We start from the raw sequence: 21,802 nt of genomic DNA on the forward strand, positions 1-21,802 counted from the left end.
AGGGATAAAGGGCCATCACATCTGCAATTTATTCTCAGATGGCTCAGAAAAATGTACATTTTTATAGAGAAACTGATAGTGTATTTCTAGTAAAATGCTAACTATTGGGAAATCTAGGTGAAGGGAATACAAAAGTTTTTTTGTACTGTTCTTACAACATTCTGTAAGTTTGAAATTACTGCAGAATAAAAAGTTACAGGCTAGGCATGGTGTCAAGTGCCTGTAGTCCTAGCTACTAGGGAGGATGAGGTGGGAAGATCACTTGAGCCCATGAGTTCAAGGCTGCAGTGAGCTGTGATTGTGCCACTGCACCCCAACCTGGGCAACAGAGCAAGACCCCATCTCAAAAAAAAAAAAGATACACACACGAAAAAAAGACCAGTTCCTTGAGTAGCATAAAGACCCTGATGTTCTCCCCTCTGAGGTATAAGGCACTTCATGTGCATTGCACATCCAATGCTTGCCTCTCTTGAGAGGGATGTACAGAAGACTGAAATGAGGAAATTAGCCTGGTGTTGCTTTTTTTCTTTTTTTGAGATGGAGTTTCACTCTTGTTGCCCAAGCTGGAGTACAATGACATGATCCTGGCTCACTGCAACCTCTGCCTCCCGGGTTCAAGCATTCTCCTACCTCAGCCTCCCAAGTAGCTGGGATTACAGGCACCTGCCACCATGCCTGGCTAATTTTTGTATTTTTAGTAGAGACAGGGTTTCACCACGTCGGCCAGGCTGGTTTCAAACTCCTGACCTCACGTGATCTGCCTGCCTTGGCCTCCCAAAGTGTTGGGATTACAGGCATGAGCCACCATGCCCAGTCTGTAATCACATTTTTAAAGAGGTTCTTCTACCTTATCGAAAAAGAGAAGAACAGAAAAGAACTGACCTTAAGTGAATGGAGTGTTTCAAGAGCATTTGGTGATAAAAGGACTCATCTGTTAGGTTGGTGCAAAAGTGATTGCGGTTTTTGCCTTTTTAAAAAAAAAAACAAAAAACAAAAAACAGGCCCAGTGCAGTGCCTCCCACCTATAATCCCAGCAGTTTGGGAGGCCAAGGCAGGCGGATCACAAGGTCAGGAGTTTGAGACCAGCCTGGCCAACATGGTGAAACCCTATCTCTACTAAAGATACAAAAATTAGCTGGTACAAAAATCGTGGTGGCGCACTTCTGTAATCCCAGCTACTCAGGAGGCTGAGGCAGGAGAATTGCTTGAACCCGGGAGGTGGAGGTTGCAGTGAGCTGAGATCGCACCACTGCACTCCAGCCTGGGCAACAGAGCGAAACTCTATCTCAAAAAAAAAAAAAAAAAGAAAAGAAAAAAAGAAAACCATGACAAAAATCACAATTACTTTTGCACCAACCTAACACAAAGCGCTGCAGAGGAAGTGACGTACCGGTTTCCTCCTGCTTTGGCCAGGCTTCTCATCACAGCGATGAAAAAGCACAGCATTTTTCTGTTGGGAGGAACAAATTGAAGGTGATTATGATTGTGTTTTAAGCATGATTTGTATGTGAGGTAACAGTGTGACTGTCACTGCTAGGGTTTGGAGAATAGACAACCACAAGGCCAGGGTGCCTGGGGCAGACGGGCCCTCCAGTCTGAGGCTTTTGCCAGCTTCATTGCTTTATGTGGGAGAGGGGCATTGCCCGGTGGGTCTCATGAGAACAGTGATTAAAGATCTGAATGCCACCTAATGCTTAATAGTGAGAAAGACAGCCAGTGAGATTCTTCTCTTTCTCGATCATCATATTCTGTCCTGAAAGCTGGCCTTATAGAGAAGCCAAAGGCCCATCTCAGAGCAAGTGGTTATCAGAGGGTCTTGGCTGGGGCCACGTCCACCCTGGGATACCTGCTGTGGGAACTGGGTTGTGAAGTGTGGGGCCAGGGCATCCTCTGCTCGGGTTGGTGTGGACACTGCTCATGCTTCCTCTTTCCCCAATGTTTGGCAGCCCATTCCTTCTCTGTGGAGAAATTCTTTTTTGTTTTAGAGAGGAAGGGAAAATAGAAGACACGAGAGGCAAGACAAGACACCCCTAATGGGATATTTCATGAGGAAAACTTGAGATCAAGTGGTTTGGAATGGCTGATGTACAAATTAGAATGCAGAGTATACTCCATTATTCAGGGGTAAACACAATTAGAGCCCCCACATCCCTTTGATTTGTTAATTAACTGGCAAATATTTGTGGCAGTATCATGTATGGTGTTATTGAGGCTGTAAGTATCTTCAAACTAGGCTCATCCTGTGGGGTGCATCCAGGTCAACCAGATGTTCCTGTGAAGAGATAAGCCCACAAGATATGTGTCCAGGCCCTGGGGAAACACAGATAAAGAAGACAGGCCTGTGAAGGGAACTCTTGTGCAGACAGGAAAGGCCACGGGGACCTCCTCAGAGAGGAAGCAATGTTCTCTGGTCCACACGCATCCTCAAATGGGTCCAATCTGAAGCTCGCTTGGAAGTATTCCAGGCCCACGGGGTGTGGGAGGGGAAAGGGGCCTGTCTTAGTCAGTGTGGGCTGCTATAACAAAATACCTTAGACTGGGTAATTTATAAACAAAAGAAATTTATTGCTCACAGTTCTAGAGGTGGTGAAGTCCAAAATGAAGATGCCAGCAGATTCAGTGTCTGGCAAGGGCTTGCTCTCTGCTTCAAAAATGGTGCCATGCCTTCTTGCTGTGCCCTCACATGGTCAGGAAGCTCCACTGAGCCTCTTTTTATTTATTTATTTATTTGATTATTATTTTTTTAATTAAAAAAATATTTTTGAGATGGAGTCTCACTCTGTTGCCCAGGCTGGAGTGCAGTGGCACGATCTTGGCTCACTGCAACCTCCACCTCCCGGGTTCAAGCAATTCTCCTGCCTCAGCCTCCTGAGTAGCTGGGATTACAAGTGTGTGCCACCACGCCTGGCTAATTTTTGTATTTTTAGTAGAGATGGGGTTTCACCAGGTTGGCCAGGTGGTCTCCACTGTGCCAGGCTGGAGTCTCTTTTTATAGGGGCACTAATCCCATTCATGAAGGTGGAGCCCTTATGACTTAATCACTTCCAGTGGCCTCACCTGTTAATACTATCCTCTTGGGTGTTAAGTTCCAACATGAGAATTTTGGGGGGATACCAACATTCTGACCGTATCAGGGCTTCAGGCCCAAGTCCCGTGAAGGGCTCTTGTTATTTAATTTCTTGTCATTTCCATGACTGACCTACCTTCTCCCTCTTACAATTTTCAGGCAGCAACATCACAGATGCTTTCCTAAGCCAGAGGAAGTGTGAGCCCAAAGGACCCTTGGTAAGAATTGAGAGTGAGATGTGGAGAGACTGTTTGCAGCTAAGAGAGAAAGGTTACATGCTGCTGAAACTGGGCGGTAGGCCCTTGATGTTTTTGGCTCTGGGGTCAGCAGCTAATGGGATTGTGGAGTCATAGCCATTCTGGACATGTGAATGACAGCAGAAACAATGTTTCTATTTGAAATTGAGCTCCTGCACTGGGGTGGAACAGACTGGGAACCAACATGAATGGCCTGTTACATATCAGGTTCTGTGCTCCTGCATCCTGGTCTCATCTGGTCCTCAGGGCAACTCTCATAAGTGGTCTTATTGTCTCCATTTTTATTGAGGCTCAGGGAACCTATGTCACTTGCCAGGGTCATATAGCCAGTGTGTGGCTAGGCCAGGATCTGAGTTCAAGTCTGTGTTAATTGACTCTTTGTGAGCTTCTCCACCTTTAAAGTATTTACAGATCACTTGGGGATCTTGTTAATCCTCAAGTGATTCATAAACACAGCAAATTTTGTTCTCCTGGGTCTGGGCTGGGGCCTGAGATTCTCATTTCTTTTTTTTTTTTTTTTTTTGAGACAGAGTCTTGCTCTGTTGCCCAGGCTGGAGCGCAGTGGTGCCATCTGGGCTCTCTGCAACCTCTACCTCCCCGTTCAGTGATTCTTGTGCCTCAGCCCCCTCAAGTAGCCGTGATTACAGGTGTGCACCACCACGCCCAGCTAATTTTTTTGTATTTTTAGTAGAGATGAGGTTTTACCATGTTGGCCAGGCTTGTCTCAAACTCCTGACCTCAAGTGATCCCACTTTGGCTTCCCAAAGGGCTGGGATTACAGGTGTGAGTCACTGTGCCTGGCTCTGAGATTCTTATTTTTAATAAACAGCCAGATGGCCTTGAGGATGTAGGTTTGCTGACCACACCGAATTGCAGGGCTTCATGGCACACAGTGTAGCTGCTAGAAGGAGGAGATGGTGGCAAGGTGCAGGTGGGTGTCAACAATCTATCAGTCCATTTCTCTCCGTTCTTCCCGTCTTTGGCTGAAGTTGCTATTCTTGTTGTCACTCAGCCCAGTTTAAGGGGTTAATATCCTGTGCCTTCTCTGCACTAGGTCAGACTGCCCCACCTGTGTACAAGCCTGATTTATAAAACAGCCTTTTCTGAGTCTAGTCTCTGCTTAGTGAGCAGTGCAGACCCTGCATTCATAGACTTTGGGTGGAGCTGTTTCCTGGAACCTAAAACAAGAAGTCCCCAAAGAAGGTCCAGACTTCTTTTTTGTTCTCTAGACCAAGGCTTGGCAGGACAATGCCCAAGAAAAACATGAAGTGTTTGAGGCCTGCTTTGCAGAATACTGGGACAAGTCTTCCTTGTTATAAATCAACCTGAGATCTGAAAATCTGGATTCCTACAAAGGTTGAATTTGGAGCTGTTATTCTTTTTTTTTTTTTTTTTTTTTAATGGAGTTTCGCTGTGTTGCCAGGCTGTAGTACAGTAGCGCGATCTCGGCTCACTGCATTCTCCACCTCCCGGGTTCAAGCGATTCTCCTGCCTCAGCCTCCTGATAGCTGGGACTACAGGGGCGCACCACGATACCCAGCTAATGTTTGTATTTTTAGTTGAGACGGGGTTTCACCATGTTGGCCAGGAGGGTCTCAATCTCTAGACCTTGTGATCCGCCCACCTCGGCCTCCCAAAGTACTGAGATCACAGGCATGAGCCACCGCACCCGGCCTGGAGCTGTTATTCTATAAAAATATTTTTGCTACCCAGTTTCTTTGCCCAATGAGACTTTCCTACTGTGTTTAAACAGGGGATCAGCTATCTAAATTTTAATGTAGCCACCACTTTTCAGGAATACTTGCATTGTATAAGATGAGATCTACTTTAGGTTAGAACCTGAGGACCGAACATGGGCATTGCTGGTATTGGAAGTGCTCACTGGGGGGTGGCTCTGGGTTAAGCAGTGTATGTCAACCCCCTTCACACCTGTCATAGATGGGGCATTGCAGGGAAGCCCTGGCATTGGAAGGTCATAAGTCTATCCTAAGAGCTACGTTCTTTTTTGTTTTAGATCAATTCTGAATTCTATACTGGCTGGCTAGACCACTGGGGCCAACCTCACTCCACAATCAAGACCGAAGCAGTGGCTTCCTCCCTCTATGATATACTTGCCCGTGGGGCAAGTGTGAACTTGTGAGTGTTCGTTGCCCGAGGGGAGGGCGCCCTCAGTAGCCGTGGGCTCACAGTGAAGTACCATGTTCTTTTGTTTCCTTGTAGGTACATGTTTATAGGTGGGACCAATTTTGCCTATTGGAATGGTAAGAGCACTTTAACATCTGTAGAAACTTATGCTAGAATGTTTCTGTTGATTAATTTGGGGAGGGGTGTGCCCACAGACAATTTTATTTTCTTTTTTTGTTTATCCTCTCTGAAATTTTCTTTTTTTTCCTTTTTCTTTTTTCTTTTTTTGGAGACAGTCTCACTCTGTCACCCAGGCTGGAGTGCAGTGGCACAATCTCAACTCACTGCAGCCTCCACCTCCCAGGTTCAAGGGATCCTCCTGCCTCAGCCTCCAAGTAGCTGGGATTATGGGATTACAGGCGTGCACCACCACGCCTGGCTAAGTTTTTGCATTTTTAGTAGAGACGGGGTTTTACCATGTTGTCCAGGCTGGTCTTGAACTCCTGACCTCAAGTGATCCACCCACTTTGGCTTCCCAAAATGCTAGGATTACAGGCGTGAGCCACCATGCCTGGCCCTAAATTTTCTAACACATAGGGATTACCGATGTAATTTTAAAAAATAATATTTCTTACTTTTTTTTTTTTTTTTTTTTTTTTGAGACGGAATCTCCCTCTGTCACCCAGGCTGGAGTGCAGTGGTGCAAATCTTGGCTCACTGCAAGCTCTGCCTCCCAGGTTCACGTCATTCTCCCGCCCCAGCCTCCAGAGTAGCTGGGACTACAGGCACCCGCCACCACACCCAGCTAATTTTTGTTTTTGTATTTTTAGTAGAGACGGGGTTTCACCATGTTAGCCAGGGTGGTCTCGATCTCCTGACTTCGTGTTCCACCCGCCTCGGCCTCCCAAGGTTCTGGGATTACAGGCATGAGCCACTGCACCTGGACAAAATAATTTTTATGGGAAATAAATGTGAGCATTTAGAAGCCTTACTGTTTTATTTATTTATTTATTTATTTTTTTTTTTTTTGAGATGGAGTCTTGCTCTGTCACCCAGGCTGGAGTGCAGTGGCGCAATCTCGGCTCACTGCAAGCTCTGCCTCCGGGGTTCACGCCATTCTCCTGCCTCAGCCTCTCCAAGTAGCTGGGACTACAGGCGCCCGCCACCACGCCCGGCTAATTTTTTGTATTTTTTTTTAGTAGAGACGGGGTTTCACTGTGGTCTCGATCTCCTGACCTCGTGATCTGCCCACCTCGGCCTCCCAAAGTGCTGGGATTACAAGTGTGAGCCACCGCGCCCGGCGTAGAAGCCTTACTGTTTTAAACCAGGCTAGTTGGGCAGGCTTCAGTCACAGTCTATAACTGTAGCTTATTTGTTCAAATATTCTACTGTGGTGTCTTTCTTTTAACATTTGTTTTGTTGAGGTATAATTCACAAACCATAAAATTTACAATTTTTAAGTATATGATGCAGTGGTATTTACTGTATTCACAAAGTTTTGTAACCATTACCATTATCTAATTCAGAAACATTTTATCACCCCAAAAAGAAACTCCATACCCATTAGCATTCATTCCACACTCTCCCTCCTCCCAGCCCCTGGAAATAATATACTTTCTGTCCCTGTGGGTTTGCTGATTCTGAACATTTCGTATAAATGAACCACATATATACACCTGTATGACTTCTTTCATTTAGCCCAATGTGTTCAACGATTGTCCACGTTGTTGCACGTACCAGTGTTTCGTTCCTTTTTATTGCTGAATGGTATTCCCTTGTGTGGATGTACAGTATTTTATTTATCCATTCATTGGTTGATGGACATTTGGGTTATTTCCACATTTTGGTTATAGTGTTGCTTTGAACATTGATGTACAAGGATTTGTTTGAATTCCTGTTTCAGTTCCTTTGAGTGTATACCAAGAAGTGGAACAGCCACGTCATATGGTAACTGTATGTTTAGAGTTTCAGGAACTGCCATAGTGTTTCCCAAAAAGGCCACACCACTTTACATTTCTATATTTTTTTGTGTAGGAAAAATTATGACAAACTTTTTCTGTAACGTCTTTGATTTTTGTTGTTTTTTTGCAAAGACAAATGATGCTGTACTGGCTTTTCGCTAAGCTTCATTCCCTACCTGTCTCTTTATTTGCATTTTTCTCTCTGAATCATGGAGGATGCCCAGCTGCTGAGTTTTGAAGGCTTAGTTTGGGCCTAAATCTCTCAGGATCTGAAATTGGATACTGTCAGCTCTTAATGAAGTTTCTCCTTTGAACTGCTATCTTTTTTGCAGCCTGAGATGGGCTAGGAGAAGACATTGCTTACAAGCATTATCAATTTTAATACTATTAGTAGAGCCAAGAAGTGAAGATATTGCAAAACTCAAATCTCACTGCATATAAGATAATAGTGTGCCCGGGGCCTGTCTGGGGTGGGTGAGGGGAGGGAGAGCATCAGGATGAATAGCTTATGCATGTGGGGCTTAATATCTAGGTGACCAGGCTGTGCGCGGTGGCTCACGTCTGTAATCCCAGCACTTTGGGAGGCTGAAGTGCGTGGATCACGAGGTCAGGAGTTTGAGACCAGCCTGGCCAACATGGCGAAACCTTGTCTCTACTAAAGATACAAAAAATTAGCCGGTTATGGTGGTGCTCACCTGTAATCCCAGCTACTCGGGAGGCTGAGGCAGAAGAATCACTTGAACCCGGGTGGTGGAGGTTGCAGTGAGCTGAGATCGCACCATTGCACTCCAGCCTGGGTGACAGGGCGAGACTTTGTCTCAAAAATAAAATAAAATAAATACCTAAGTGACCAGTTGACAGGTGTGGCAGACCACCATGGCACACGTTTACCTATGTAACAAACCTACATGTCCTGCACATATATCCCGGAACTTAAATTAAATTTTAAAAAAAGAAAAGATAACAGTGTGCCAAGGTTGGTCATTGATATTTTAGATCATCCCTGTGTGTTCGTCTTATGAGAAATAGTCAAGACCCAGTGGGTGCCTTTTTCACTGAGTAGATGGGGATTCCCCCTAGCTGCCATTGATGGGATCGAGACCAGTCATCCAATGCATCGTTTTTGGAACTTTATGGTTCATGACACAATTTTTTAAAAATCTTACTGTTATACTTAAAATAACACATTCATCTTAGAAAAAAATTGGACATTATAGAAACTGTCAGAACATAAACATTGTCCTTAATCCTCTCTCCTGCCCCTCCCTCTGCCATAATCCATAGAATTCCCCTTTCTTCCTCTGTTGCCTTATTTAGCCTGCATATTAGCCTCGTCTTAATTAGAGATTATCAACACCACTTTACAGATAAGAATAGCTGAATACAAAAAAAGTCCACACGTTTTCTGTTCAGCTGGCAAGGGGTGGAGCTTGGACTGGAATTCAGGTGGTGGTGAGCCAGAGTCACCGCCCTTTGGATCACCCTTTGCACCCTGGACCCCCTGAGCCAGCCCCCACACCCACCCCGCTGTGTTCTGCCAAGGCTCCCTGAAGCTGCCTTTTTGCACTGTCTCTTTGAGGAAGTGAGAGAAGGCCAGTCTGTACTTAGCAGCTGTTCTTCAGGCCAGCTTCCTAGAGGAGAGCAGGGAGAGAAAAGCATCGGGAGTGGCGAGTTCACTGCTCATCCCACCCACAGGAACATGCACCTGCCTGTGCAGGTGTGTGTCTCCTTCCTCCACACCTGTGTGTGTCCACAGCTGTGTGATGGCTGCCTACAGGGTCGAGGCACTCCTGTGCTTCTCACACAATGTGGAATGTTGATGAATGCAAAGTCTCACCATTTCTTTCGCCTTCCCACCTCACACCCTCTTACGTGGCCAGAGGAGGCTTGAATCTGCACCATTTCTCTGCGATGCTGCCCTATGGTGGTCTAAAAACACCCAAAGTAAGATTCTGCCAGTAGAACTAGAACAAAGACTTAGTCTTCCAGTCCATCCTTAAACCCACTGGACAGCTTCCCAGCCTGGGCTCCCTCAGCCTGTAAAGTGTGCTTCTAGAGGTCACACTTTCCCAACTCAACCTGGCAACCCCCTCCATGCTGGGCTCCAGCTAAGGACTCAAGGGCAAGTGAGGCACAGTCTCTGCCCCTGAGGTGCGTGCAGCGTAGTGTGGAGAGAGACATAACAAATAAGAAACACAGCACAGCATGGGTGACTACCACATTAGAAGCAGAGGAGGGCCACAAAGAAGGTGAGTTCCTTGCAGCAACGGATGTGGGTTTTTTTTTTTTTCTTTGTGTCTCACAGGAAGGGATGTGTTTTAACCTATGAATCCCTTAAGGCAGGCAGACCTGTTGGCTGTGAGTTGTCTCTGATTAATAAGAAATGGGGGAAATGGTATGACTAGATCAATTTAGTTGGTTGAGTGGTCCAGATCTTTCAAAGTTTAGATTCTGTGCAGAGAACTAATGAAAAAGTCTTTGGAGCTGACCTGCTTGATCTGATCCTCAGCCTTGCTCATCTGTCACCTCCACCACCAGTAGGTCACCCAAGGTGGCTCCATCATTGGTGAGCTGCGTCCAAGGGATTTATTACTAATCCTAGGTAAACTATCATGTTTTGTGCCTCATTGATATACAAATTAGGTTGGACAAAAGACTATTCCTAAAATAACTTCATTCTCACACACTTGCATTGCAATATGCTCTCTGAAGTAGAGGAGGAAGGCACAAAGCCTTGCTGGTCTATGGATGGCAGCATCAGCGTCACCTGGACGCCTGTTAGAAATGCAGTTTCAGGCCCCACTCCAGACCTGCTGAATTAGAATCTCTGGGATGGGGCTTAGGAATCTGTTTTAACAAGCTCTCCATGTGACACTTAAGCATGGGTAAGTTTTTGAAGTACCACCTGATGTTGCAGACAACCTCATACCTGTGAACATCATCCCTGACAATGTCAGGATCCTCTGGTCTAGACCCCACCCCTTGCACAGTAACTGCAGGGGCGTTTGTTTTTCTAGTCCTTTTGTATACTCAGTATTGGCACTATCCATTGGTCTTTGTTGTAGGTCAAATTCCCAGGGAAACAGACTCTGAGATTACCTGGCAGAAAGCTTATTGGTTGTGCTCTCTGGAGCAATGCCTGTAAGAGAGAGAGGGAGAAGTGGGGCTGTGATGCAGCTTCACAAGTGGCCTCAACCAATCTTAGAGGGAGCTCTGCAGCTGGGTTGGCTGTTCGAGGCACATTGGTCAGTTGTTGGATGTGGGCTATCCCTGAGGGTTGTAACCTTGGGTGAGGCAGCTCAGCACAGGCCAGGACCCAGAGATAGACACATCTGAGAAATGTCTGCAGACAACAGCCCTAGCCGCTGGGAGAATGAGTGAGTGCCCTGGTTCTAAAGGGGCATCCAAGAGGTGCACCACAGCCCCATCAACAGTCTTTGTAGATGCAACAAAGGCCCTCGGATTACGTTTGAACCTCTGTGGCTGATGTGGGTCTGCCGTCGTCTCCCGCTGTGTTTGGTTTAATAAGCCCTGGGTTTTTTGCTGATCCATGGCCTAGTCATCTGTGTCTTCACCACTGAGCTTTTCTCAGCCACAGCTTGAGGACATGAAAAAGTTCAGGGTTGACAGGAATAACGGTCAGAGATGGGGGTCATATCATAAGCCCTGACATTACTGCTTGTGAGGTGTTAGCAGATTTTTGTGGGGAGCTTCAGATTCCCTGCTTGTCCAGTGGGGGTGATACCTGTTAGAATCACAGCTGTGAGCTTCTGTAGAGAGTGGATGGAAAGAGTGCTTGGTAAACTCTAAGGTGCCTGGTAAGTGCTACCTGTAGAAAGAAATGCCTTCCTCTAAACCTTGCATCCTGAGGGTCACATCTGTGTCTCCCAACAACTGGTTTTAATGTGTCTTCTAGTTTTCTCTCTCTACAGTGCTGAGCTCATGGATCCCAAAGAACTTGTCCCAGAGCTGGGCCATCAGTAATAACTAGTGGCACATTTTTGTCTTCTAGGGGCCAACTCACCCTATGCAGCACAGCCCACCAGCTACGACTATGATGCCCCACTGAGTGAGGCTGGGGACCTCACTGAGAAGTATTTTGCTCTGCGAAACATTATCCAGAAGGTGGGTGCTTTGTATGAGCTGTGGTGGGCTGATCTTGGGCAGAGCCTCTTTTGAACTCACTGTGGCTCTGTGGACAACTTCCTGCCTGGAGCCCTCCTGTTTAAAAGGATGGATGAAGGGAGGCATCAGCTAGACTTGGGTTTGCATCTTGTACCCACATGGTTAAGAGTGAGTCTACGAGCAAATCAGTCTACTGATTGTTAATTTGTAAAACTGGGATTACAGCATCTGGTTGTGTTGTAAAGATTGAAAAGAATGTATGTAAGCCATCCTGGACGGTTCCTGACACATATATGTCTAATAAATGGTAGCCGTTAACTATTATTTATCTTAAATGTAAGAAAATGTGTGTCTACTTAAATAGCTGATGTACATAGGAAAAAAAATCTTCAGATACTGTGAAGAATGGTGCAGATGTCAGCTGTCAGTGAAGCTTCATTTTTCTATTTGGAGCAAGTGATTGCTGTTTCTGGACTGCACCTGAACTGCTTAGTCCTGCTAGTGCTGTAACCTTTTGAGGCACCTAATGCACCTAGGTGGGGTTTCCTGTCTCTGCTGTGGGTTAAAAGAAAAAACCCACAGTTTTTATGCTCAGTCACCTGAGTTTTGAAGTTAAAAAACAAAGGTTTTCTGCCTATAAATGGTATGGTTTTTTTTGTTTTAAGTATGATGTCGTCTTAATTTTAAGCATGTGTTAAAATGAATATTACAAATTTTTTTAAATATAAAAAATACAATCTAGACTTACCACACTTATAATTTGTCCATTTCATCTAAATTTTCAAATGTATTGTTAAAATGTTGCTTATGTTATTCCTTTATTATGGGTTTAATCTCCACAGAATTTGTAGTAATGTCTCCCAAGCTGTCCCTTGTATGTTTGTTCTGTTTTGAAGCTTTCTGTTCCTATCTTTATTATTTCCTTCCTTTATTTGAAGCTTAGCTTTTTAATGCAGCCTTTCTTCTTTTCTAATATAAATATTTAAGCTTATAAATTTCCTTCAAGTACTACTGTGGCTTTATCTCGTAAGTTTTGATGTGAAATCTATTTCTTACTGTTTGCTTCTAAACATGTCTATTTTGAGTTCTCTTCACCATTGATATGTGTTTTTTAAATTACTGGAAATAAGTACTTTGCTGTTTTTTTGATTTCTAGCCTTTTTGCATTCTGGTTAGAGAATATAATCTGTGTGATACCAATCCCTTGAAAGCTGCTGAGCCTAGTCTTAGAGCCTGACATACACCAATATTAATGGTCAATGTGTGCATAAAAAGAAAGTATATTTTACAGTTGTTGACTATATTCTACATACATGTTCATCAGATTAAGTTTATTAATGGTGCCATTGATATCTTTGATCTGCTTCCTAATTTTTTGTCAGTTCAGTCTACTATTTAGTGAGAGTTGTCCTCATGTATTTCCCATTGTAGCTCTGCCAGTTCTGAGGTTATGTTATTAGGTGGGCAAATTGAGAATTAAATCCTTCAGTACTTAATAGTAAAGGGATTATATAACCCTCTATTTCTAATAAGGCTTTTTGCCTAGAAGCCTTTTTTTTTTTTTTTTGGTCTGTTATTCATTAACACCATTTACCTGCATACTTTTGCTTGGTATTTTTCTGAGGTATCTTTCCCAATGCTTTAATTTCATCCTTTTTATATCGTTTGTTCTCTTTACATGTGTCCCTTATAAATAGGATATAATTGAATTTTTAAAATATCTAGTTTGAAATTTCTTATCTTTTAACTATTTATACATTCTCATTCATTGTACTTCTTGATATACATAGATTAATTTCAATTATTTTATAATTTCTACTCGTTTACCTTTTTGGCTATTTCTTTCCCTTTATTGCTTTCTTTTAGATTGAGGTTTTTTGTTTTGTTTTGCTTTTTCCTCTTATTTCTTTCCCCCCTCTTGTACTTTGGAAGTTATTCACTGCATTCTAATTTTTTTAGTGGTTACCATTTAAGTGTGACATATATACCCCCAGAAAAGAACAACTCGTAGTACACAGCTCATTGAATTTAGACAATGGGACCGCAGCCCTGTAACCAACACACAGCTCCCCGGAAGCCCCTCTAATGTCCCTCTCTAGTCATTGACACACATACCCATTCCTGAGCTCACGGCTGTCCTCACCTCTATCACCAGAGATTCGTTTGGCTTGTTTTAAGGCAGCAAGTTCCTACAATATACACTCCTGTGTCTGGCTGTCTTGTAATAGTTTAAAATTAATGAATATCTTTACTTTCTCCATATTGCATCCCTCTTTAACTTACTGTAACTCCAATTACAGACCTCTTGATTTGTATGTTATTATTGTCATGTATTTTAATTCTCTGGGTTTAGTTTTCATGTATTTTAGTTCTCTCCTTAAAAAATAAAACCCATGGGGCATTACCATAATGGCCTCAGATAGTATTTCACTTGACCCACATTTATTTGTTCATTTATTTGCAAATGATTTAACAAATATTCATCAAGTACTCTGCATGCGCCAGGTGCAGTTTTAGCTGCTTGGTGTATGTAGGCTTTCCTGAAAATGTGGAGCTCAAACAAAAATTTTAAGTTGGTGAGAGAGCCATGTGGGATATCTCCGTCTGGACAAGAGCATTCCAGGCAGAATGCAGCCAGTGAGAACTTAGGAAGGTGTATGGCATTTTTAAAGACTAGCAAGGAGGCCAGTGTGGCTGGAGCCCAGTAAATGAAGGGGTAAGAAGTAGGAGAGGCTGTGCGTGGTGGCTTACGCCTGTAATCCAAGCACTCTGGGAGGCCGAGGTGGGCGGATCACGAGGTCTGGAGATCGAGACCATCCTGGCTAACATGGTGAAACCCTGTCTCTACTAAAAATACAAAAAATTAGGCGGGCATGGTGGTGGGCGTCTGTAGTCCCAGCTACTCCGGAGGCTGAGGCAGAAGAATGGCGTGAACCCGGGAGGTGGAGCTTGCAGTGAGCCAAGATTGAGCCACTGCACTCCAGCCTGGGTGACAAAGCGAGACTCGGTCTCAAAAAAAATAAAAATAAAAATAAAAAAATAAGAAGTAGGAGATGAGGTCAAGGAGATAGATGGGGAACTGATCACATGGAGCACTACAGGCCATCGTAAGACTTTGGCTTTTACTCTGAATGTAATGGGAATCCATTGAGGAGTTGAGCCATTGTTAAAGCGTTCTGTTAAAGCAGATTCCAGCTGCTGTGTTGAGATTAGACCCTGGGAGGTGCGGCAAGGGTAGAGTAGGAAGACCAGTTAGAAGGTTTTTGCAGCCATCTCAGTGAGAGGTGATTGTGGTTTATGAAGGTAGTAGGAACTAGGCAGTTTCAGAATATATTATGAAACTAGTGCTAATATAATTTTCAGATGGGGAGTACGAAAGAAAGGAGAGTCGGATGACTCTAAAATGTTTTAAATGGCAACTTGAAGGATGGAGTTACCATTTATGTTGGGGGAAGATCAGGAGTTCAGTTTTGGCTGTGCAAAGTTAGACTTGTCTAGTATATGTCCTAGTGGAGATGTAAAGTAGGCAGTGGATATATGAATGCACAGTTTGAGACAAAGGTCTGGTACCTTTGTCCCAGGACCACACTTTTCTTTATCTTTTATTGCTTCTTCTGCCTGAAGTATATTCTTTAGAATTTCATTTAGTGAGCAAGTTACGTTAATTCTTCTTTGTCTGAAAATTTTTTTCATCCTCATTTTCAAAATGCAGTTTTTCTTTTCTTCTTCTTTTTTTTTTTTTTTTAAGACAGGGTCTCACTCTGTTGCCCAGAATGAATGCAGTGGTGAGATCTTGGCTCACTGCAACCTCTGCCTCCCAGCTTCAAGCGATTCTCTTGCCTCAGCCTCCCAAGCAGCTGGGATTACAGGCATGCATCACCACACCTGGCTAATTTTTGTATTTTTAGTAGAGATGGGGTTTCACCATGTTGACCAGGCTGGTCTTGAACTTCTGACCTCAGATGATCCACCTGCCTCAGCCTCCCGAAGTGCTGGGATTACAGGTGTGAGCCACCATGCCCGGCCTCAAATTGTAGTTTTTCTAGACTGATAAGTTTTCTCTCATCATACTGACTTCGGGCTTCTATTGTTGCTGCTGAGAAGTCAGTTTACTGTACTCTGTCACTCTCTTGAAGATAATCTATCTTTCCTCTTGGACAGCTTCTGAGATTTTCTCTTTATATTTGATGCCGTATAGTTTCTCTATGATGAATCTAAGTGTGACTTTCTTTTCGTTTATCCCACTTGGTAGTTTTGGAACTTGTGGCTTGGTATCTTTTTTCACTAGTCCTAAAAAGTTTATGCCATCATGTCTTCAATTATTTGCTTCTATTAGATAATTTGTTAGACCTTCTGATTCTAGCCTCCATGGCTCGTAATCTCCTTTTCTCTGTGCAGCATTCTGATTGTCTTCAAATATGTTCTTCAACTGTTGTTTTCTCTTTTGCTGCTATAAATTCTAAGATTAAAACCTTTCCATTGAATTATTAAATTATATTTTTCATTCTATAAGTTCACATTGGCAGTTCGAATTTTACTCAGCCATTTTTAAATTCTCTTGCTTTTTCCTTATGTATACATGTTCTTCTTTTATTTCTTTAAACATACTAGAGATACTTCTGTTATATATCTCTATTTGATCATTTCAGTATGCAGAGTCTTTCTGTGTCTCATTCTGCTTTTTGTTGTTTCTGTGACCTCTTGTTTATGATGCCTTGTTTCTGTGTGTGTGTTGTGATTTTGACTGAGCTTAATTTCTTGGAACTTTTTGTTGTTGTTGTTGTTGTTGTCATTGTTCTTAGAGACAGGGTTTCACTCTGTCGCCCAGGCTGGAGTGCAGTGGTGCAATCATGGCTCACTGCAACCTCAACCTCCCGGGCTCAAGTGATTCTCCTGCCACAGCCTCCCGAGGAGCTGGGACTACAGTCATGTGCCACCATGCCTAGCTAATTTATTTGTTATTTTTTTTGTAGAGCCAGGGTCTCACTATGTTGCCTAGGCTGGTATTGAACTCCTGGGCTCACTCATGGAACTTTTATCTTTAGGAATTATTTGAGATTTGGGGTGAACGTGGGTTCTTCCAGAGAGAATTCGCATTTGCTTCTGGCAGGTACCAGGGAACATTACACCTTAAATTAAAATCTTTAATTGAGGGATTTTTTTGTACTACAGAAGCAGTGTGAATTTTAGCTACAAATATATCAGAGGGCTGATTGTGAATATGAATTTTCAAAGGAGATTTGTTTTCTCGCTACCTATTGACATGTAACAAAGTACCCCTAAACCTAGTAGCTCAACATAACAAATATTTATTATATCACAGTTTCCGAGGGTAAAGGATCTAGGAACGGCTTAGATAGATGTTATGTCTAAGCTACTCCTAGGGCTATTTTTTATTTCTATCAGTTTTTGCAATTTTAAGAATCAGCATTTTCAAAATACCATTCCTTATTTGTATGTATGACCTCCATCATTTCTTTTGAAAAATTGCCTGTCACTGGTTTTCCTTTGACGGTATAGGTCTCTTTTTCTCTAGTGCTTTTAAGATTTCCTTTTCATCTTTGATTTTTAGGAATTCTCCTATGGTATGCCTATGCATAGTTTTCTTTATCTACATCTTGTTTGAGGGTGTTTGGACTTCCTAAATCTATGGCATTATTTCTTTTGTGGATTTTAGAACATTCTTGGCTATTATCTCATCCAGTGTTATGTTTACTTCATTCTCCTACCTTGCCTTTCAGAACACCAGTGATATGTGTGTTAGACGTTTTTTTCCTGTGTTCTGTGTATCTCCTAAGCGCTTCCATTGTTTCTATCCTTCCCCCCAACATATTTTAGTTTAGATTTTATTCTGACCTGTCTTCTAGTTTATTAATCCTCTTTTCAACTGTCTGGGTGAAACCCATATTATAGACTCAATTTCAATGATTGCATTTTTCAGTTCTAGAGCTTCCATTAGATTTAAAAAATTGTTTCCAGTTCTCTGCTGAAATTCCTCATCTTGTTTTGTTGTATGTTTATCAGCATTATTTTAAGCTTTTTTCAGATTATTCTAATACCGTGAAGTCTTGTGGGTCTGTTTCAATGGCTTTTTTTTTCTTTTTTTCTTTTTTTTTCTTTTTTGAGACAGAGTCTCACTCTTTTGCCCAGGCTGGAATGCAGTGGGGCGATCTCAGCTCACTGCAAACTCCGCCTCCCGGGTTTAAGTGATTCTCCTGCCTCACCTTCCTGAGTAGCTGGGATTACAGGTGTGCACCACCACGCCTGGCTAATTTTTGTATTTTTAGTAGAGATGGGGTTTCACCATATTGGTCAGGCTGGTCTCGAACTCCTGACATCATGATCTGCCCACTTCGGCCTCCCAAAGTGCTGGGCTTAGAGGTGTGAGCCACTATGCCCAGCCCTGGCTTTTTTTTCTATTTGTTTTTGATCAGATAGTGTTGTCTCCTATCTGTTGGGTTTTTTCTCATCCAGAGGTCAATAAAACAAAAAAGAAAGAGATAATTTGGGTTATATATGTTTTTTCTTCCAAAAGAGATTTACTTTTACTTCCACCAGGCAGTTAGAGTAGAGAGAGATCATCTTCATGCAAACAGGGATTAAGCTAATTTGAAAGTGGGCTTCTGTCTTCTTGAGGGTTGGTCCACTTCTGGTTCACTTTCTTAGGGGTCTCAACTGAGAGCTTGAAGTGTTTACCAGGGTTCTTTCTCCATTATGATCTCTGAAGTCCAATTTTTATCTTCTCAGCCCTAGAAGACTCCCAGAAGTTGTGTTCGGCTTCTAGCCTCTCAGTTGGCCTTTGTGAATTGACAAATACCTTGATGGGAAAACTAGTGACAAATATCAGACTGGCATCATGGCGTTTTCCATTTTTTTGGAATTGTAATCACTTAATTCCTTTCTGCTTTGGTAGCTTTCTGGTGCCTTCAAACAGATATTTTAAAACATCTTGTACAATTGTTCTAGATGTTTTCTACAGGAAGATTTGTCAACAAAAACCTAGTTTCAGAGATTTACTTACTCCCTAAGAGATTCTCCAGAATTTGCTATCCACAAAGGTGTTAACCTTCAGAGCACAGGGAAAACCTTTCACAAATTATTTTTCTGAGATCTGTCGATCATCCACTTAATCATTATACAAACATTCAACACCAGTCTTGCAGTTTCTGTGTTAAATGCTAGAGGTGAGTGATAAGTCTACCATGGTCCTGTGTTGGAGGGGCTCACAGAAGAGATAAATTTGAATTTTCTCTTTAAGCATCCCTCTTACTCCAGAGTTTCTCCAGATACAATGAAATCACCTTTAAGCAAGTTTTAAAGATGTGGCAGATATGCAATTTGTTACCTCTCTCACCAATCTGAGCCATTTTTTTTTTTTTTTGAGGAGTTGCCCAGTATTGTGTTACAGGTAGAGTCACAGATTGGAGAAGCTTTGGAGAGAGACAGAACAAAACTTGAGTGTTGACTCCAGTACTCAGTGGGCAAGGCACCCTCCATCCACATCTGTGCAATACGGTTAGCATGTCTTCTCAGAGAATAATACATAGCAGTTATTTTTATTACTGTTTTTCTTCACTTATGTCTTTGTAAAATTTCAAACTAGAGTTAAATATTCCTCTGGAAACTTGTGCCTTGGCCGGGCGCGGTGGCTCACGCCTGTAATCCCAGCACTTTGGGAGGCCGAGGCGGGCGGATCATGAGGTCAGGAGATCGAGACCATCCTGGCTAACACGGTGAAACCCTGTCTCTACTAAAAATACAAAAAAATTAGCCGGGCGAGGTGGCAGGCGCCTGTAGTCCCAGCTACGCGGGAGGCTGAGGCAGGAGAATGGCGTGAACCTCGGGGGGCGGAGCCTGCAGTGAGCCGAGAACGCGCCACTGCACTCCAGCCTGGGTGAAAGAGCAAGACTCCCTCTCAAAAAAAAAAAAAAAAAAAAAGAAACTTGTGCCCACTTAGGCTCAAAGCCTCTGTTGACAGTTCCCTTTAGTAGCTGCAGTAATCACCATTGCTCAATTGCTCCCAAGAAAATCAAGGAGGAAGTATTACTCTGCCTTTCTATTAGTTTTTATGTGGTGTCCAGACCCAAAGGGTATCCTGTTACAGAGAGTGTGACATGAGCACTGTAGTTTTTTCTAGATAAGAGTTACTGTTCCATGTTTAGTTTGGGTGTCTTCTATCGGCCAGGACTACTGATTTACTTGATTTGATTATAATGCCTGTGGACTTGTTTCTTTTAGAGACTATTGCTTCATTTCACAATCCACTTCAGGTTTATTTATTTTCTAAACAGACTTGTTGAGGTATAATTCACATACATTTCTCCCATTCAAAGTACACCATTCAGTGTTTTTTGGTATATTATTAATTTTTTAGGCCAGGCATGTTGGCTCATGCCTGTAATCCCAGCACTTTGGGAGGCCGAGGCAGGCAGATCACCTAAGGTCAGGAGTTCAAGACCAGCCTGGTCAACATGGTGAAATCCCATCTCCACTAAAAATACAAAAATTAGCCTGGCATGGTGGCGCACACCTGTAATTCCAGCTACTTGGAACACTAGGGCAGGAGAATCACTTGAATATGGGAGTCAGAGGTTGCAGTGACCTGAGATCACACCACTGCACTCCAGCCTGGGCAACAGAGTGAGACTCTGTCTCAAAAAAAAAAATTAAAAAAAAAATTAAATTGTGGTAAAATGTATATAAAACAAAATTTGCCATTTTAACCATATTTAAATGTAAATTCAGTGCCATTAGTTATATTCACAATGTTATACAGCCATCACCATTATCTATTTTCAAAACTTTTTCTTCCTTCCAGACAGAAACTCTGTAACCATGAAGCAATAGCTCCCCAGTCATCCTCTCCTCAGCTTCTGGTAGCTCCTAGTCTACTTTCTGTCTCTGTGAATTTGCCTATTCTAGATATTTCATATAAGTGGCATCATAAAATATTGGTCCTTTTGTATCTGGCTTATTTCACTTAGCACAATGTTTTCAAGGTTCATGTTGTAACGTGTCAGAATTTCATTCCTTTTTATGGCTTAATATTCCACTGTATGCATATATGATATTTTAAGTATCTATTCATTTTGTTCATCTGGTGATGACCATTTCAGTTGTTTCCATCTTTTGGCTATTTGAATAATGCTGCACTGAACATCAGAGTACAAGTGTCAATATGGATAAGTCTCTGCTTGTCATTCCTCTAGGGACATACCTAGAAGTGGAGTTGCTGGTAGGCTTATTTTTAGAATTATTTTCTTTCTGAAATAGTGAACTTTCCCAATGTGGAAAAAATCAAATCAAGTTTTAAAACACATATTTACATATGCTTTATTGCATAAAATATCACTTTACATTTGGCCTCATCATAACAGCACATTTTTATTCTCTCATACTTCTAGCTACTTCTTCCTGCCATCCCCTATCCCTGAAACTCCACATACTTTTCTTGACCTTCCCTTGCTCTTCTGATCGATGGCTGGGATAATCTTACACCATCACCCTCAATCTCTCTGTATGTGGCTGTTTAAGAGGCCCTGCTCTATGAACCACTGCTGGGACCATTCTGACTGTCACACTCTGGAACCAGAGCCAGGCAGAAGAATTTTAAACTTCAGTATTGACTGGCCGGGAAGGGATCTTACTTCCAGTCTGATTTGGATCTTTCATGATCTGTAGTTCTCTTTTTGCCCTTTGTCATTTCTTCTTCTCACTGTCTAGTATAAACCATCACCCTTACACTTTATCCTAATGTGCAGGTGACACTGTCTTCTACTTCACCAAGAAAATAAATGCTACTGAATACACCAAGTTAAGGTGTATTCACCAATTATAGGTAATGGTGCCTTTGAAGTAGTTTAAAGAAGAAAATGATATAATCAGCTACGCATTTCAAAATGACTATTGGATGAGGCAACAAAAAGGAATGTGTAGTTAGAATGAATCAAGAAATCATTACAAATTCCAAGTGTCTTAGTCAGTTTGAGAGGCAATAACAAAGTACCATAGACTGGGTGGTACTGATGGTTCTGAGGGTGAAAATGCCAGCATGGTTAGGTTCTGGTGAGGGCCCTCTTCCACACTGCAGAGCACTGACTTCTAATTGTATCCTGAATTACAAAAAGGTGGCTAAAGAGCTCTCTGGGATCTCATTTAAGGCACTAACCCCATCTCAAAGTCCTTACCACATAATACCATCACCTTAAGAGTTAGAATTTCAACATATGAGTTTTGGGAGGACACAAATGTTCAGTCTATAACAAAAA

General features: G+C 42.6%; 1 protein-coding gene across 3 annotated transcripts in view; it reads left to right on the forward strand.

The window, feature by feature from the left end:
* The window catches only part of GLB1 (galactosidase beta 1), a 114,249-nt gene that overhangs the window by 50,144 nt on the left and 42,303 nt on the right, over window positions 1-21,802 (forward strand). For all 3 annotated transcript variants that reach the window (XM_032162206.2, XM_032162205.2, XM_032162207.2), the window contains exons 7-10: window positions 3,227-3,285; window positions 5,339-5,460; window positions 5,545-5,585; window positions 11,422-11,534. In XM_032162206.2, coding sequence (XP_032018097.2) covers window positions 3,227-3,285; window positions 5,339-5,460; window positions 5,545-5,585; window positions 11,422-11,534 — 335 coding nt within the window. The remainder of the gene's footprint in view (window positions 1-3,226; window positions 3,286-5,338; window positions 5,461-5,544; window positions 5,586-11,421; window positions 11,535-21,802) is intronic.

This window comes from Hylobates moloch, unplaced genomic scaffold, assembly GCF_009828535.3.
Source record: "Hylobates moloch isolate HMO894 unplaced genomic scaffold, HMol_V3 SCAFFOLD_8, whole genome shotgun sequence".
NCBI lineage: Eukaryota > Metazoa > Chordata > Mammalia > Primates > Hylobatidae > Hylobates > Hylobates moloch.